At 44.4% G+C, this 19,593-nt stretch overlaps 1 protein-coding gene across 3 annotated transcripts in view; it reads left to right on the forward strand.

Moving 5' to 3' along the window:
- Positions 1-19,593, forward strand: part of PPM1H (protein phosphatase, Mg2+/Mn2+ dependent 1H) — a 305,954-nt gene that overhangs the window by 211,546 nt on the left and 74,815 nt on the right. For all 3 annotated transcript variants that reach the window (XM_055251348.2, XM_055251350.2, XM_055251349.2), the window contains exon 6: positions 16,983-17,101. In XM_055251348.2, coding sequence (XP_055107323.1) covers positions 16,983-17,101 — 119 coding nt within the window. The remainder of the gene's footprint in view (positions 1-16,982; positions 17,102-19,593) is intronic.

Below are 19,593 nucleotides of genomic sequence, written 5' to 3' on the forward strand. Positions count from 1 at the left end.
ATTTCATTCTTGACCTTAGACTTTCTATCTTGATAAATCATCTTGAATTGCAAGGCTTCCAATCCTCTTCTCGTATAATCTGATGGGATGTTCTCCCTCTAAGGGCAAGAAAAAGGAGAGATTACTCAATTAAAAAAAAAAAGATTTGGCTGGGCGTGGTGGCTCACGCTTGTAATCCCAGCACTTTGGGAGGCCGAGGCAGGCGGATCACGAGGTCAGGAGATCGAGACCATCCTGGCTAACACGGTGAAACCCTGTCTCTACTAAAAATACAAAAAATTAGCCGGGCGTGGTGGCGGGCGCCTGTAGTCCCAGCTACTCGGAGAGGCTGAGGCAGGAGAATGGCGTGAACCCGGGAGGCGGAGCTTGCAGTGAGCCGAGATCGCGCCACTGCACTCCAGCCTGGGCGACAGAGCGAGACTCTGTCTCAAAAAAAAAAAAAGATTTGTATTATAAACGGAAAATTCTCATTTTGATTACTTTCTCTCAAATGCTGTGAGGTCTGAACATTTAAAAAATTAATTAATGTAAAAGTTTTAGGTAGAGGATTCTAGCTTTAGTCAGAGAACTTTACAAAAGATTTTCTGTTGTGGAATCTGCCATCTCATTTATCTTATTTAACACATGAGTATTCTTATTTTCCACATTCTGCTGATGAGGGTGGAAATTGGAACAACTCCTTTGAAAAAGAGTTTGGCAGTCTCCCTAAAGTTGAAAGTGCTGTGGTCCAGCAGTGTTGCTCCTAAGTGTGTACCTAAGAGAAATGTCTACGAATGTTCACCAAAAGGCCAGAGCGTGCATGGCAGCACTGTTTGTAACAGCTTAAACGGGAAACTTTCATGCGCGTCCGTGTGAAGAGACCACCAAACAGGCTTTGTGTGAGCAATAAAGCTGTTTATTTCACCTGGGTGCAGGTGGGCTGAGTCTGAAAAGAGAATCAGCGAAGGGAGATAGAGGCGGGGCCGTTTTATAGGATTTGGGTAGGTAAAGGAAAATTACAGTCAAAGGGCGGTTATTCTCTGGCAGGCAGAGTGGGGGTCACAAGGTGCTCAGTAGGGGAGCTTTTGAGCCAGGATGAGCCAGGAGAAGGAATTTCACAAGACAGTGTCATCAGTTAAGGCAGGAACAGGCCATTTTCACTTCTTTTGTAGTGGAATGTCATCAGTTAAGGCAGGAACTGGCCATCTGGATGTGTACGTGCAGGTCACAGGGGATATGATGGCTTAGCTTGGGCTCAGAGGCCTGACATTCTTGTCTTCTTATATTAATAAGAAAAGTAAAACAAAATAGTGGTAAAGTGTTGGGACGGTGAAAACTTTGGGGGGTGGTATGGAGAGATAATGGGCGATATTTCTCAGGGCTGCTTCGAGTGGGATTAGGGGCAGCGTGGGAACCTAGAGTGGGAGAGATTAAGCTGAAGGAAGATTTTGTGGTAAGGGGTGATATTGTGGGACTGTGAGAAGAAACATTTGTCATTTAGAATTATTGGTGATGGCCTGGATACGGTTTTGTATGAATTGAAAAACGGAGTAAGAGAAGGAGAAAAACAGAGATTAAAGGTCTAAGAATTGGGAGAACCTAGGACATCTAATCAGAGTGCCTAAGGAGATTCAGCATCGTCCTGCCAGCAAAGATTATTTATTTACTTCAAGAGTTAAGAGTGGCAGTTTGGGGATAGCACCAGGAGATATCAGCTGTGATGGCTTGGAGAAACAGTGTAAACCAGCAGAGTAAACAAGAGCAGGGCATGTATGAGTAGTTGAGAACGGTGAATAGGAGCATGACTAGACAGAAGATAGTAGGGATGACAGGTTTTTTGGGGGCACAGTCTAAGTTGGTCTGGTGTCTGGAATGAGACTGGGGCCTAATAAAAAGGAGCGTCTATACAGGAGCTCAAATGGGCTGTACCTTGTAGCATTCTGAGGACAGGTCTGACTTCTGAGAAGGGAAAGTGGTAAAAGTATTGTCCAGTCCTTTTTAAGTTGGTGGCTGAGCTTGGTGAGGTGTGTTTTTAAAAGACCTTTAGTCTGTTCTACTTTTCCTGAAGATGGAGGACCGTAAGGGATATAAAGGTTTCACTGAATACCAAGAGCCTGAAAAACTGCTTGGCTGATTTTACTAATAAAGGCTGGTCTGTTATCAGACTGTATAGAGGTGGGAAGGCTAAACTGAGGAATTATGTCTGACAGAAGGGAAGAAATGACTGCGGTGGCCTTCTCAGACCCTGTAGGAAAGGCCTGTACCTATCCAGTGAAAGTGTCTACCTAGACTAAGAGGTATTTTAGTTATCTGACTCAGGGCATGTTGAGTAAAGGTAATTTGCCAGTCCTGGGTGGGGGCAAATCCTCGAGTTGATGTGTAGGGAAGGGAGGGGACCTGAATAATCCCTGAGGAGTAGTAGAATAGCAGATGGAACACTGAGAAGTTATTTCCTTGAGGATAGATTTCCACGATGGAAAGAAAATGAGAGGTTCTAAGAGGCAGGCTAGTGGCTTGTACTATAGCATAGCCTGCCTTTGCTGGTGTGTGGCGATTAGGCCTGGTGGAACTGCCATCAATAAATCAAGCGTGATCAGGGTGAGGAACAGGAAAGAAGGAAATATGGGGAAATGGGGTGAATGTCAGGTGGATCAGAGAGATGCAGTCATGAGGGTCAGGTGTGGTATCCAGAATAATGTGGGAGGCCGGATTGAAGTCCGGGCCAGGAACAGTGGTAATTGTGAGACTTAACAAAGAGTGAGTACAGCTGAAGGAGCTGGGGAGCAGAAAGTATATGCATCAGGTATGAGGAAGAAAATAGATTTTGGAAGTCATGAGAAATGTAGAGAGTAAGTTGAGCATAGTTTGTGATTTTGAGGGCCTCTAAAAGTATTAGGGTGGCAGCAGCTGCTGCACGCAGACATGAGGGCTAGGCTAAAACAATAAGGTCAAGTTGTTTGGACAGAAAGGCTACAAGGTGCGGTCCTGGCTCTTGTGTAAGAATTCTGACCGCACTAACCATGCCTAGGAAGGAAAGGAGTTGTTGTTTTGTAAGGGATTGAGGTTTGGGAGATTAATCGGACACGATCAGCAGGGAGAGCACGTGTGTTTTTATGAGAATTATGCCGAGATAGGTAACAGATAAGGAAGAAATTTGGGCTTGACTGAAGTAATGGGGGCTGTCTGTGAAGCTTTGCAGCAGTACAGCCCAGGTAATTTGCTGAGCCTGATGGGTGTCAGGGTCAGTCCCAGTGAAAGTGAAGAGAGGCTGGGATAATGGGTGCAAAGGAATAGTAAAGAAAGCATGTTTGAGATCCAGAACAGAATAATGGATTGTGGAGGGAGGTATTGAGCATAGGAGAGTATATGGGTTTGGCACCACGGGGTGGATAGGCAAAACAATTTGGTTGATAAGGCGTAGATCCTGAAGTAACTTGTAAGGCTTGTCTGGTTTTGGGACAGGTAAAATGGGGGAATTGTAAGGAGAGTTTATAGGCTTTAAAAGGCCATGCTGTAGCAGGCGAGTGATAACAGGCTTTAATCCTTTCAAAGCATGCTGTGGGATGGGATATTGGCATTGAGCGGGGTAAGGGTGATTAGGTTTTAATGAGATGGTAAGGGGTGCATGATCTGTCACCAAGGAGGGAGTAGAGGTATCTTATACTTTTTTTTTTTTTTTTTTTTTTTTTTGAGACGGAGTCTCGCTCTGTCACCCAGGCTGGAGTGCAGTGGTGCTATCTCGGCTCGCTGCAAGCTCCGCCTCCTGGGTTCACACCATTCTCCTACCTCAGCCTTCCAAGTAGCTGGGACTACAGGCACCCACCACCGCGCCCGGCTAATTTTTTGTATTTTTAGTAGAGACGAGGTTTCACTGTGTTAGCCAGGATGGTCTTGATCTCCTGACCTCATGATCCGCCCACCTCGGCCTCCCAAAGTGCTGGGATTACAGGTGTGAGCCACTGTGCCCAGCCTAAGGTATCTTATACTTGTGGGTTAAGGTGGGGGAGTACAAGAGGAGGACGGAAAGGAGGCTTTGGATTGGGAAGAAGGGCAGCAATGGGATGTAGCTGTAATCCAGGAATAGTCAGGGAAGCAGATAATTTAGTTAAAGTGTCTTGGCCTAATAAGGGAACTGGGCAGGTTGGGAATAACTAAAAGGAGTGCTTAAAAGAGTATTGTCTAAGTTGGCACCAGAGTTGGGGAGTTGTAAGAGGTTTAGAAGCCTGGCTGTCAATACCCACAACAGTTATGGTGGCAAAGGAAACAGGCCCTTGAAAAGAAGGTAATGTGGAGTGGGTAGCCTCCATATTGATTAAGAAGGGGACGGACTTACCTTCCACTGTGAGAGTTACGTGAAGCTCGACATCCGTGATGGTCTAGGGGGCTTCTGAGGCGATTGGGCAGGGTCCGTCTTCAGCCGCTAAGCCAGGAAGACGTGGGAAGGAGTCAGAGAGCCTTGGGCCAGAGTTCCAGGGGCTCTGGGAGTGGCTGCCAGGTGAGTTGGACAGTCCAATTTCCAGTGGGGTTCTGCACGGATGGGACGCAGCTTAGGAGGAATCCTGGGCTGCAGGCATTCCTTGGCGTGGTAGCCAGATTTCTGGCAGTTTGTAGCAAGCTCCTGGGGGAGGAGGTTCTGGAGGAATGCCTGGCCGCTGCGGTTCAGGCGTTTGGAAGTTCTTGTGTGCTGGAGATGTGGCTGGGGTTTGTCTCACAGTGGAGGCAAGGAATTGCAACTTTTTTCTATTATTGTACACCTTGAAGGCGAGGTTAATTAAATCCTGTTGTGGGGTTTGAGGGCCAGAATTTAATTTTTGGAGTTTTTTGTTTTGTTTTTGTTTCTGAGACGGAGTCTCACTCTGTCGCCCAGGCTAGAGTGCAGTGGTGCAATCTCGGCTCACTGCAAGCTCTGCCTCCTGGGTTCATGCCATTCTCCTGCCTCAGCCTCCCGAGTAGCTGGGACTACAGGCGCCTGCCACCATGCCCAGCTAATTTTTTGTATTTTTTTTAGTAGAGGCGGGGTTTCACCATGTTAGCCAGGATGGTCTTTATCTCCTGATCTCGTGATTTGCCCGCCTCAGCCTCCCAAAGTGCTGGGATTACAGGCGTAAGCCACCGCACCCAGCCTGGAGTTTTATTTAATGTTGGGAGCAGATTGGGTAATAAAATGTATTTTGAGAATAAGACAGCCTTTTGACCTTTTAGGGTCTAGGGCTGTAAAAGTGTCTCAGGGTTGCTGCCAAACGAATCATGAACTGGGCTGGATTTTTATATTTGATGAAAAAGAACCTAAACGCCACCTGATTTGGGATAAAGAAAAAGGAGCATTAACCTTGACTGTGCCTTTAGCTCCAGCCACCTTTTTAAGAGTAAATTGCTGGGCAGGTGGGGGAGGGCTAGTCACAGAACAAAACTGTAAGCCGTACTGGGTGTGAGTAGGGGAGGTGATAAAAGGATTATAGGGTGGAGGAGCGGAGGCTGAGGAAGAATTGGGACCTATCTCGGCCTGGGGAGGAGCAGCCTGGGGAGGAGGGGAGAGGTCAGATGGGTCTGTGGAAAAGGAAGATTAGAAAGACTCAGCAACACTTGGGGTTGGGACCGAGGGGACAGGTGGGAGGGAAAGAAGGAAGATTTGGGATGAGTTGCATTGGGAACAGAGACTACAGAGGGACCGATGTGTTAAAGAATGCCTGGACGTCAGGCATCTCAGACCATTTGCCCATTTTATGACAAGAATTATTTAGATCTTGTAGGATGGAAAAATTAAAAGTGCCATTTTCCGGCTATTTGGAACTACTGTTGAGTTTGTATTGGGGTCAAGTGGCATTGCAGAAGAAAATAAGACGCTTAGATTCTAGGTCAGGTGAGAGTTGAAGAGGTTTTAAGATCTTAAGAACACAGGCTAAGGGAGAACGAGGAATGGAAGGTGGAAGCTTGCCCATAGTGAAGGAGGCAAGCCCAGAGAAAAGAGTAGAGACACGGAGGAGGGGTGGGGGTTCTTTTTTTTTTTTTTTTTTTTTTTTTTTTTTTTTTTTTTTTTGAGACAGAATCTCGCTCTTTTGCCCAGTCCGGAGTGCACTGGCACTATCTTGGCTCACTGCAAGCTCCGCCTCCTGGGTTCGCGCCATTTTCCTGCCTCAGCCTCCCAAGTAGCTGGGACTACAGGCGCCCGCCACCGCGCCCGGCTAATTTTTTGTATTTTTTTTTAGTAGAGACAGGGCTTCACCATGTTAGCCAGGATGGTCTCGATCTCCTGACCTCGTAATCCACCTGCCTCGGTCTCCCAAAGTGCTGGGATTACAGGCATAAGCCACAGCACCCGGCCGGGTTCTTGCCCTCCAGAAAAGCAGAGAAGAGGTCGGGGTGCAGAGATACGAGGTTGGGGTGTGGAAATAAGGGATCAGGGTGCAGACATAAAAGAGGTCAGGGTGTGGAAATAAGGGATTGAGGTGCAGAGATACGAGGTTGGGGTACTTGCCCCTCCCCCAGAAAAGTGGGACTTACTGCTCAGGGTGAAGCAGAAGGGGTTGGGGGTTTCTTGCCCCCCCCCCCCCGAGAAAGGCAGAGAAGGGGTAGAGACACGGAGATAACGGGTTGGGGTGCTTGCCCCTCCCCGAGAAAAGTGGGACTTGCCGCTAAGGGTGAAGGACCAAGGCAGGCGTCCCTGCGTGGTCTGACACCTCTGAAACGTGGGTGAATAATCAGAGAGGCATCCCTGCAGTGATTAAACACCAAGGGAAGGCTGCCTTCCCAGTCCGTGACCGGCGCTGGAGTTTTGGGTCCACAGATAAAACGTGTCTCCTTTATCTCTACCAGAAAATGAAAGGAATTGAAATTAAGAGAAGGGAGAGATTGAAGAGTGGAAAGGAGAAGGTGATTGAGGGATAGTGAGAGAGGTTGGAGAAGGGAGTAAGAAGAGGCCGCTTATCTGATTTAAAATTGGTGAGATGTTCCTTGGGGTGGTGGGTCTGAGGACCTGAGGTCGTAGGTGAATGTTTTTCACGGAGCAAAGAATAGGAGGACAGGGGATTGATCTCCCAAGGGAGGTCCCCCGATTCGAGTCATGGCACCAAATTTCATGTGCATCCGTGTGGAGAGACCACCAAACAGGCTTTGTGTGAGCAATAAAGCTGTTTATTTCACCTGGATGCAGGTGGCCTGAGTCTGAAAAGAGAGTCAGCAAAGGGAGATAGGGGTGGGGCCGTTTTATAGGATTTGGGTAGGTAAAGGAAAATTAGGGTCAAATGGGGGTTCTCTGGCGGGCAGAGTGGGGGTCACAAGGTGCTCAGTAGGGGAGCTTTTGAGCCAGGATGAGCCAGGAGAAGGAATTTCACAAGACAGTGTCATCATTTAAGGCAGGGATAGGCCATTTTCACTTCTTTTGTGGTGGAATGTCATCAGTTAAGGCAGGAACCGGCCATCTGGATGTGTATGTGCAGGACACAGGGGACATGATGGCTTATCTGAATGCTGTTGGAAAGTAGAATGGGCAAATAAATAATGAAATAGTCACAGGATGGAATTAACATACAGCACGGAGAATGAACAAGTTGCAATTACACACAACATGCATGAATTTCTCAGACTTAATACCCAGCAAAGAGGGCATCCTGTAGGATTTCAGATGAAGCACAGAAACAGGCAAGACCAGTCTTGAAGTTGGAATAGTGCCCCTTTGGGGCAGTGGCAGTGATTGGATGGGGTCCTGATGATGAGGCACTGGTCCCAGGATGCTGGTAATGTTCTTTCTTGAGCGGGGCGCCAGCTACACAGGTGTGTTCAATTTGTGAAACTTCATCAGCTTGTATGCGTATGAGAGGACCTTACGACATATAATTCACTGAAAAGTTTAAGTAGTTTGAGTTTATTTAACTCTATGTATCCTTTCTTTAACTGCACATTACCCTTTGCAGGAGGGGCCATCTTTGGTGCCAATGTCTGCACCCCTGCCTCCTCTCTGCCCCACTCTCTTCTCTCCTAGGAATACCTCCAAATGCCGTGCTGTCTCCCACTTCCCTGCCTTTGCTGTGGCCACACTTGCCATAGAGCTCTTGCCTGACCAACTCTTAAGCTCCTTTGCAGATTCTCTGTGATCCTCTTCAGTGTGTGACCCACTGTGTTCCTTGGTCCCTGTGAATGGCTCCATTTCTGCCTGTAAGCCGTCCTCAGCCTCCCTCACTCGTGTGTGTCAGCTCTGAGCAGAGGGGCCTCTTTTTGTGTTCTTTGAGCCCCAAACCCCTAGCCCCTGGTACTTAGCATATGTAAGGGCTCAAACGTTAGTTGCATGAATTCCTTTGTCGGGAATTCATGCGACCCCAAGCCCTGGGACAGTCTCCTTCTTGGCTGACACTACTCACTGGCCAGCTGACCACAAAGCAACAGGAAAAAAAAATTATCAAAAGGAGGAAGAAAATGAGGAAGCATTTTGTATTCCCTAGCAAGCAATTTTGAGTAACCTCGAAGCCCCATCTTTGTGTCCATTGGAAGGCTGGTGCTCAGCCCTCCGCTGGAGCCCTGGTCACCTTAGACTCCTCCCATAACCAGGCTAGTTTCCCTCCCTGGGGTCTGAGTTCCCTGCTTCCAGCTACCCTTTTCTCCTTGCCTTGCTGAGGTGCTCAAAACTCTCCCTGAGCCCAGGAAGGTGGAGCTCAGGGCCATGTGATCTAGAGTGAGACAGCCTTGGGAACAGGTTGCTCACCTACTCTAGACTTCTGGCCTCCCTCTTCCCTAGTGAGAGGCTTACTGGAAGGTTCTGGAAGGTGCCTCTTCTTTGGGCTTGTTCCCTCTTGTTATGCCTCCATCCCTCAGGGTGCTCAGAGACTTTCTTTGGGACGGAGTTGTTGTATTTTTCCACAGTGCAATGCTCATCTCCCTTCTCTTCCTTTGAAACCAGCTTCTACTCAGGACTAGAGAGGAGAGTGCCCATAAAAAGACATCCAATTCCCCTACCCCAACTCTGGTGTCCTGCCCTGACACAGTCAGTTATTCCAGCATCCTTTCCTGAGAGGTGTCCTTGTTCCTGGCCAGATATAACCATGTTTGTAAGTTTCCTTTTTTTAGCTGCTCAGATCACTAAGTGACGAGGATATGTCCTATTCTCTTTTTAACAAATCTGTGCTCTTTAGAGTCCCTAAGAGTCTTGGTTACCTGCATTTGGTCTTGCTAGGGCAGAGGTTATCAAGCTTTTTCCCCCAGGTGATATTTGTGGCACACACATGAACTTGGGGTATACCTCCACCTTCTCCCCTCATCTAGTAGCATTCTGTTGTGTTTCCTTGAAGGAAAACCTCAAAATTTAGAATTAAAATGGAGGTACAGGAAGAGATCCTTTTTTTTTTTAATCGGAGGGTGGGCTGGTACACTTTAAATTCCATTTTAAGGCTGGGCGTGGTGGTTCATGCCTGTAATGCCAGCACTTTGGGAGGCCGAGGGGAATGGATCATCTGAGGTCTGGAGGTCAAGACCAGCCTGGCCAACATGGTGAAACCCCGTCTCTACTAAAAATACCAAAATTGGCCAGGCATGGTGGCACATGCCTGTAGTCCCAGCTACTCAGGAGGCTAAGGTGGGAGAATCACTTGAACCTGGGAGGCAGACATTGCAGTGAGCCAAGATTGCATCACTGCACTCCGGCCTGGGCAACAGAGTGAGAATCCGTCTCAAATAATAATAATAATGATAATAATAATAATAATTGCATTTTAATATCAACTGCTAATTTATAGGTTTCTCATCTGCAGGCTTATTAAGTAAAGAGACAAAGCATTATTATTTAGATAGTCTTAGGATTGTAAAATAACATTATGGGGTTTTAAAAACCACGTGCAGCCATGCACATGTCTTTTTATGGGAAGATATCTATCAATTTATAAGTTAACTAAATCCAAACTACGTGGGTCCAAGATGGTTTTTATACAATATAGGCCTTAGTTTTAACTTTTTCAAAAGATTGAAGGCTGTGTTATTTTATAGTTTAAATAATCACTAAGTTGTGATTCTGTAGAGCAGGTCAGAATGTCCTGTATTCATTCTTCTAGCAAATACTTATTTAGCACCTTTACTATGTTGGGTGCTATGCTGGGCACTGGAGTGTAGTTAAGGTTTTAAAAATGATGAACACATGGCCGGGCATGGTGGCTCATGCCTGTAATCCCAGCACTTTGGGAGGCTGAGGCAGGTGAATCACCTGAGATTAGGAGTTCTAGACCAGCCTGGTAAACATGGTGAAACCCTGTCTCTACTAAAAATACAAGAATTTGCTGGGCATGGTAGTGGGCGCCTGTAATCCTAGCTACTCAGGAGGCTGAGGCAGGAGAATTGCTTGAACCCAGGAGGCGGAGGTTGCAGTGAGCCAAGATCAAGCCATTGCATTACAGCCTGGGTGACAAGAGTGAAACTCTGTCTCAAAAAAAAAAAAGTCAGTAAATTATTAGCAAACTAACAAATTCCTGCCCCCAACACTTTACAGACTTTGGGCTTATTGCTTACGGTAAATCCAAAGTGAAATCATTTTGAAGACTCAGGACTCCAGAATGCTGACTTGAGCAATGCTTCCAGAGGCACAGACCAGTACAAATGAAGTAATTCTAGCCAGTCATGGTCACCTGAATTCTGGGCAGGCCCTAAGAAGTTTCCAAATCCCCAAGTTGTTTGGCCACTCTGCTTTTGCGGACAAAACATCTCTGTCCTGGCCTGATGGGAATCTGCGGCTTCCACATCCCCACGTTGGAGCCAGGCCCCTGCCCTGCTTGCCTTTTCTCCAGGATTTTGGCATTCCCTAAAATTATTAGAACAAGAAGCAGTAACGCTCTTCTCAACAATCTTTTAAAACTTGCCTTAAACACTGGGTTCTCAAAAAACTAATTTTTAGAGGGCTTTTTTTTTTTTTTTCAAATGAAAGTAATGTGTGTCCAAAGGTCAAAATATCCACAATTATGGGTACATTAAAAAGAAAACCCTCAGATAACTTTTTTTAATATTTTGATGACTGTACATGTGTAAACATGTGTGCATATAAGACTATATACACTTTTATGATTGCACAAATAGACTAACAAGCATAAATGTTTTCCTCTGAAAACCAACAGGTTTTTACAAATTGTGTGCAGCCATGTATTTTAGCGTCTCATTTTTCATTAAGCAACCATATGTTTGCTCTGTTTGTACCAAGTTCTTGAGATGAGTTCCTTTAACATCATTAACTCCATAGGGTTTGACATATGCAACAGCAGTAAGTATTGAATGTGCTGGTAAGGAGGTGGGTGGTGATTTTTTAAAAAAGAGAGAGTGGTAAAAATACATCACAGGTACACATGGAGTACTTATAATTTCTATGGTAAGCATGATTATGACAGAAAATGAATCATGCCACCTGTGCTGTGTCAGTTAGGAACAGAGGAAGAAAAATCAGAAGGACGGAGAAATCTAAGAGTGTGGCATCAGTATCAGTGGGGGGGTGAGTATGACAGTATTTCCTCAGAACTAAGACACCTGTTTGTTTTTTAACGTATCCGAATTTTATATTGGATTTTTGCTGCCAGCCAGGGGACAGGCATGACATGTCATCTCTTGGACATATGTGAACATCAAAAGGGCAGACACCTGCAGGGGCGGAAAAGATTTCCTCACCCATCACAAGGTCCCCCATAACAAAAGACAAGATAAACGAGAGAAAAGCATACAAATCTATTTAATATAAGTTTTACATGACACAGGAGACTTCATGAGAAACTGAAGACCTAAAGAAATAGGTAAACTTTGTATATGTTTATGCTTAAGTTTGAGGAAGACTGGACAGTCATGGAGAAATATAATTGGATAAAGTGGGTATGATCTAATGGGAATAAACTGGGGAGAATTTAGCAAGGCTGTTTGTTCAGATTCTTCTGTATCCCTGTGTCTTCAGAGTTAAAGATGTTTCTTTCCTCTGGATATGGGGCGGGCACCTCTGGAATGAGGATCCTGTGACCTGCTTCAGGGGAGAGGGACAAGAGGAAGTTGAGAGACTTTCCTGTTTCTGCTGTTTCCTCAAATGCCAAGGTGCCATATTTTGGGGTAGAATGTCCTGAGGCCCAACACACCAAACTTTTGTGGGATGGGTGTCCAGCAGCTTGGAAGAAAATCCTGCAGAGAAAAGTGAAGGGCTTGTTAAGCATCACTGGATCCAACTAATTGTGTGGAGGAGTTTGAGGAGGTGTGAATCAGACTTGTTTAGCCACATTCCTGAAGTGGGAGTCAGAGGTAAGCTGGCTCTAGAGGATTGTAAAGCTGGCTGAAGAACTTCTGCGCCCTTAGCTTTGAGGCTTCCAGTGCTGTTGTGGATTACTTAAAAAATGCTGCGTCACTGGTGCTCTCGTGAAACACACAACACTTCTGTGCGGAAAATTATGAACATTCATGATTCAGAGTTGAAAAATGATGACAGCAGTTGGATTCTAAATGTAAAAGTTTTGGAAACCTCAGCCAACCTACTTCACTTCTATATCCCTTATTAAGTATATACAATAGTGATAGATAATAAAAATGTGTCTAGGTCTCAGCTCTTATGAAAAGGATAAAATTAAAATTTGAAGTGTTAAGAAAGAATTATGCATATTTTAATTGGCCGCTTTTTTTCTTCCTAGAGGTAATAAAATGATGGTGCATCTAATGGCGTATATGTGTGATGAAATACCATACCCTGTTGTTATCCTGGGAGAAAGCAAGCAGTTTGTGGAAATCATGAAAGGCTCTGTGTGTGAAGGCACCTCAGAGTGACACAATGTTTAAGGCCCTTTCAAACCTGCACATCCTCAGAGGGAGAGGGTAGGTGGCCCCTGCAGTTATCAAAGCCATTGAGGAGTTCCCAGCTAACCCGCAGACATCTGCCTCAACAGATCTTCTGACACAGCCGCCCAGGCAAGTGGATACCAGCCAGAAAGAGCCCAAGGGTCCCTGGTTTAAAGCACCATCAAAGGGCTCACTCATCCTCCTGTTAGGAGGCAAAGCGCCTGAAATCTCCACACTTACCCTTGTATGGGGAGAAGAGATTTCTTACCCATTCATGGCTGATGCCCCTAAAACAAAACAGATTAACAAGAGAAAGGCAAACAAATTGATTTAATATAAGCTTATGTCACACAGATGTCTTCAGAAATAAAGCCCCAAGGAAACAGGGCAAACTGGATTTTTAGGGACAGTCGTACAGAAGTTTGATCAAAGGACAAAAGATCTCATGGTAATAAACTCAGGGGTAAGGGTACTTAGCAAGGCCTGTTTGTTCGGCATCATCTTGGCATCCCTGTGTGATATTTCTTTCCTCTGGGTATGGTGCAGGGCCCCTCTGGAATCGGGTCTTAATGATCTATTTTCCGAGGAAGGTGAGCTAGGTCTCATGGCTTGCTTTAGAGAAGGAGTAAGCAGAATTCTTCCTAGTTTCTATGGCCTGCTTCTCCTGTTTCCTCAAATGCCCAGGTACTATGATTTGAGGTAGTGTGTCCTGAACACGCATCACCTTCTTAGACACAGGGTTTGTTAAGAAATGTGCTCAGGAATGTCCTTTGGATTCTTACCTGTTTGTTAATAATATATATGCATGTCACGTATCTGTATTTACACACACACACAGCCTTAGTCTGTTTGGTGCTGCTATAACAATACTAGAAACTGAGTAATGTATAAAGAACAAAATTTATCACAGTTCTGGGGTCTGGGAAGCCCCAAGATCAAGACACCAGCATCTGGTACGGGCTTTCTTGCTCTGTTTTCACATAGCAGAAGGTGGAAGGGCAAGAGAGTGAACTCACTCTCACAAGCCTTTTTTATAGCAGCATTAATTCATGAGGGCTCTACCTTCATGGCCTAAACACCTCCCAAAAGGCCTGCCTCCCAACATTGTTGCATTAGGGGTTAAATTGCCAACACCTGAATTTTAGGAGACACATTCAGACCATAACATGTTCATTTGTATACAGACGGTTCCCAACTTACTTTTTTTTTTTAATCAGGGCAGCCTTCATTTTACAAAACAGAATGGAAGCACCCCTACTTTTTCTTTTTAACCTTCTGATGTTGTGAAAGCAATATGCATTTGGTAGAAATCATACTTCAAATTGATTTTGAATTTTGATCTTTTTCCAGGCTAGGGATATGTGGTATGATACTCTCTTGTGATGCTGGACAGTGGCAGTGAGCCAGCAGCTCCTAGTCAGCCATGCAATCATGAGGGTAAACAACCTACACTCTGCAGTGGACTGTGTTGCCAGATGATTTTGCCCAACTGTAGGCTAATGTAAGTTCTGAGCACATTTAAGGTAGGCCAGGCTAAGCTCTGATCAGTAGGCTAGTTGCATGAAATGCATTTTGACTTGCAATATTTTCAGGTTACGACGGGTTTATTGGGATGTAACCCCACTGTAAGCAGAGGAGCATCTGTATACATACGTTTGTCTTCTATAAAGATCTCTGCATATAAGACCCAGCACTCACAAGTTCATGCACACACACATATTGTTTGATGACCTGCTGTTTTACACTTAACGCAACTCTGTGTCATTGCATATTCTGTATAGCGTCATTGTAAGTGACACCATAGAATTCTTTTGTTTGGGTTTATGCTAGTTTATTTAATGAGTTATTCACTCAATGATTTCTTCTAGTTATTTAATGTTATAAATAATGTCAGAGACACCTTCGTGTCCATACCGTGTGTGGCTCTGTGTGTGTGAGTTCTTTTAACAAGGTTTACTGATTCAGACTTTGCATGGTCTAAGTACAAAGGATCACAGGCCTCTTATGGCCCCTTTACTATCTTTTGTAAAAATGTGTATGTAGGTTAAAGGCCCAACATATGGTTAGGATGAGGGTTATAACCATGATATTAAGCTCAGGCTCAAGATCTACCCAGTCTTGGGCGAATGACCTCAGGCTAGGTCTTAACCTCTCCAGGATGTAGTGTTCTCATTTGTAAATCGAGTCCACGACTCCTGCTTTGTAAAATTGTTGGGGAGTAAGATCAGATGTATCAAGTACCTGGTATGGGGCTGGCACATGGTAACCCCTAAGCCCATGTTAGTCCAGCTTGGGTAGTGGATTGTATTCATGCTGATACAATCTGAAAGTTCTGAAAGATCATAAAGGGCTTATAACAGATGCTGCTGTCCATTGACCACTTATGCCTTTGTTCCTTAGTTTTCATGGGTGGACCAAAATAAAAGGAATAAAATGGTATGTACCCGGTAGGCATGACTAGCTTCATGGGCCTGTGACTTGTGTGGTCGTGGAGGGTGCTGTGCTTAGTTTAGTGCTCTGCTGTCCCTGTCTTGAAATTCTTAATTTTGAACACAGTCTGCCTGTTTCTGTTTTTCACTGGGCCCCACAAATGATGTAGCCAGTGTTGTCCAGAAGATTGTTAAGAGGGTGAAATTAGACCTCTCAAAGCACTGAGTGTAGTACTCAGGATATAATAGGATTCAATAATTACTGAGTGACTATAATAATTTTTTGAAAGCAGAAACAACTAAGATATTAATAGACATTACATTATGAAAACAGCAGTGTGAGATATATAATTAATCTCATTTACAGATAAACTGAGGCCCAAGAAATTAAATAACCTGCTAAAACCACATTGCTTATGAAAGCAGAGCTTGGATTCACACTCAGATTCTTCTCACCCAAAGCACCACTGTTGACCTGACCTATTAAGTGTTAGTTCCCTTCATTCCTTCCCAGGAGAACCTCTCTGTAAAACCTCATATTTAAGCTTCCTTGATACCCATCAGCACCCCAAGGGTTACTCCCAGCAGGATTTTCAGAGCCCCTCAAAGTGATCCAGAATTCCCACCAGACCTAGAAACTGTTGAGGCTACAGCAAATGGGAAGCACAGTTCTCCTGCTCACCCTCAGTCACCCTGTCTCATCTCATCCTGTCCTGTCCCCAAGCATGCCCAGAATTACTTGCTCAGAGTTCCATATCTGGGCAAATATGACCAGCCTGGTGACAACTGAGCTTGCTTCGTTTGGTTCCTGAAAAACTTAGCATCGGATGACTAACATCTAACTAATACCTCCAGACCTTCATGAGAATCAGTGGGAGATCTGCCATCTGTAGGAGATGCCTATGACCCATACGCTGAGGACCTGACCATCTGCCTGGTGGCAGGGATCCTTTGCTTTCCTACACTGCCAGGCTGTGATTTGCTCTGTCCACTCTTCCCTGACAGAAAAGAGAGAAGATTCATTCCACCATGCTGCTCAGAAGCAGGTGGACAGCTTCATGTGGGGAAGTTCTAGTGCAGGTCTGCTTGCGGCATGTGGCCTCTGAGTAGAGAAGTTAATACATGAGCATTGCATCTCTCGGATTGCTAGATTTGAATTTTGAATGTGACAATGAGACTGTTTCAAAGCAATTCCCTAAGTGGCTGTTTGCTCAAGACTCTTGTAGTGTGAACAGAGATTTGGGGGAGGGGGAGAAGCCATCTGCTCCAGAATAGTCTTCGAATGACACGATCAAATGACTGCAGAGCAAACTGGAGGGAGTCCAACAGAAAGTTCCTGTCTGCTGCATCCAGCCCTAACCAGCACTCGAGCCATTGTGTTTATGTGGAAGCTCACACGCAGGTTTCAAAGGCAGGGCCGTGATAACCAGGCGTGTAAGTGAGATGAGTGTGGAAAAGACCACGTCAGGGAGCTTTCTCACCCCGTATCTCACCAATATACCTTTTGGAAAACTAAATAGCCAGTCTTTAGAGAGAAGCTCAGTCTTTTTTCCTGATGCCTTCAGCTATGCATTTGGTTACAATCAATGTATCAGATCAAATGAAAAAGTTACATTCCTTTGTAAATTCATTTTTATGTGCTCATCTTCTATTAGTGTTTAAACTCTGAAATCTATTTACTTAAAATATGAGGCAATTTTCTTGTTTTTAAAATATGGCCTGTCTCAATTTGCAAAACATCCTTGATTCTTATTTTGTTTCTCTAAATACGTGTATGTATGTGTTTTTCCTTTTTCTTTTTGCTATTAGGCATTCATGCAGCCTCACTTGCTGGGAAATGAGTTCACACATTTGGAGTTTCCAAGGAGAGTACAGAGAAAGGAGCTTGGAAAGAAGATGCTCTACAGGGACTTTAATATGACAGGCTGGTAAGAACATGCCTTCCCCCGCCTCGGCACCACACAGTGTGTGTGAGGGAAGCATCACCATCATAAACAGCCAATTACACAGTTTGGATCAGGAAGCACAGCCAGAGACCAGGGTTTGTGGTGAAAGACAAGAGGGTACACCTGCCTCTGCTATTTTTGCTTAGGACCAAATCACAAGCCTTGGTTTGCCTCTCTGCTTCTTTGAGGCCCTCCTTGGGGATATTGGACCCCCATGAAACTGACCTGATTTCTCACTTAACATGTAGCAAACATTTGAGGGCTTTAAAAGCACATGAAGCTTTATGTGTTTAGGTCAGGGTTATTAAAGAGGTAGAATGGCCAAAGGTTTATTGAGCCAGACTGACTTGGGTTTGAATCCTGATCTGATTCTTCTAAATGAGCAAAGTTGGTTAAATTGCTTAACCTCTAGAGCCCATTTTTCCATGGATAAAGTGAAGGTTCATTATCAAGGCTAAAGTTAATGAGCTATTCTCATTAATATCACATTCAAATTGAAACAAGAACTCTTGTCAGGGGCGTTGTCGTCTTCCGAAAACACAACTGTGTAAGCATCAAGACCATTTCTAGAATGGAGCAGTGGCTAACATTGACTAAGACCTCATCTATTTCTTTTATCTGACTGATAGATAGGATGACAAGTACTTATACACTATAGGGTTAATGTAAGGATTAAATGAGAGCGCAGTGCCTGGCACTGTGTGGGTGAATATTTGTTCTTGTGTCCTGGGGTCCTAACAAGCGAGCCTCCTGCCGGTCTGGAGACCATATGAGAATGAGACAATGGACCCTTTCTTCTCCATATCTCCAAAAGAGTCAAAGAAGTAGATTAAGTAGATTTTCTTATCTCTTCCCCATTGACCAAAATAGCAATAGCAGATGCTCACAGCCCAAATTCCCATGGTGATGACTTGGCCAGGGATCTACTGCCAGGGTACATACTGTCTTCAGGGAACAAGTTGAGCTACCCAGAGAAGATAACGGGCCAATCTAAGGGGCTTCTGGTTGTCCTTTGCCAACCAAGAGAAGTTTCTCACCTGTATCCACTCTTCTTCCTCTACAACAAGGTTAGCAAACTATGACCTAAGAGTCAAATTCTGCCCACCCCATCTACTTCTAGAAATAATTTTTAAAAATATAGCTACACCCATATGTTTGTTTGATCTGTGACTGCCTTCACACTGCAACAGGGCAATTAAGTAGTTGCATCAGAGACTGCTTCTCAAGCCTAAGAATTTACCCCTGCTCTAAAATATGAATGGATTTATCAGAGCTTTGCAGCTCTGAGTTCTGGAGTTTTGATGCCCCAGGGTCATCATACCAACCCTGACTGGGTTTTCTTGTGAATCCATTTTTATTTAGTTAGCAAAATCAGCACTTGTACAGGAAAAGTTTAAGGTGAGAGCTAGTGTAACTCAGCAAAGAATCATGGGGTTTAGTCTGGGAACTGTAGAGTTTGGAAAGATGGAAGGTTAGGAACCCACATGGTTGTAAACACATAAAAAAAAGTAGATCTAAAAGCCAGCAAGGAATATGACCAAATAGAAGAGGAGAGACTATGGGAGACAGATGGGGCTGGTACTGAGGGAACATGGTAGGGAACATGGGATGCCAGACAAATTTAGATTTACTGGGAGGCAATGGGGTACTCTTATATATTCCTGAGAAAGAGAATTAAATGAAAGTGATGTTTTTGGAAAGCCATTCTAAGAGAAGTTGGAATGAGATTGACTAGGAGAGAAAGCAGATTCAGATACCCAGAGAAAAACTATCATAGCAACATTTATGTGAGGTCTCAAGGCCCAAATAGAGGGATAGAAGCAGAAAACACAGAAGGAATGAAAATGAATAAGAAACTAAATGATTTAGGCCAAGGGATAAAGGTAAGAGGTTAAGTCATTGACAGCACCAGTTGCCTATTTAAATATGTCTCTTCAACAAGTCTGTAGGCTCCTTGAGGGGGACACCAGTGCCTAGTCCTGTGCCTGACATGTAGTAAACAGGCAGCAATTATGTATTGGCTGAAAGGAAGAAAGGAGGTATAATTGACAGAAGTGGGGAGATCAATGTTGCAGACAGTTGATGTGCACTTTTAAAACAGATTGAGCTTGAGGCAAGGCTGTACCTATGTTCTTTCTATGCCAGAAAGGCAAATTAGATTTAAAGTAGTCAAAACAAATGATAAATATCTGCCTAGGATTTTGTAATAAGGAAAAGTATCTTTGTTGCAGATGCTTAGTATTGATTCAAAGGGGGAGAAGAACAGCTCACTGTTACTAACTTTGAAAAGCACTCCTAATGAGATAATAGGCATCATCACTTTAATGGGCAAGATGCTTTCAAAGGCTGTAAAGGTTCCACTCAAACCTCTCTTTGTAAGTAGAATGTGTGATGAGGTTAGTTTTTTTATGTTTCTTTCTCCAAACCCTGGAAGCTCTGCTTTTTGTGTTTTGTTTGTTTTTGGTTTTTGTTTT

The sequence above is a fragment of the Symphalangus syndactylus genome, chromosome 17, assembly GCF_028878055.3.
Source record: "Symphalangus syndactylus isolate Jambi chromosome 17, NHGRI_mSymSyn1-v2.1_pri, whole genome shotgun sequence".
NCBI lineage: Eukaryota > Metazoa > Chordata > Mammalia > Primates > Hylobatidae > Symphalangus > Symphalangus syndactylus.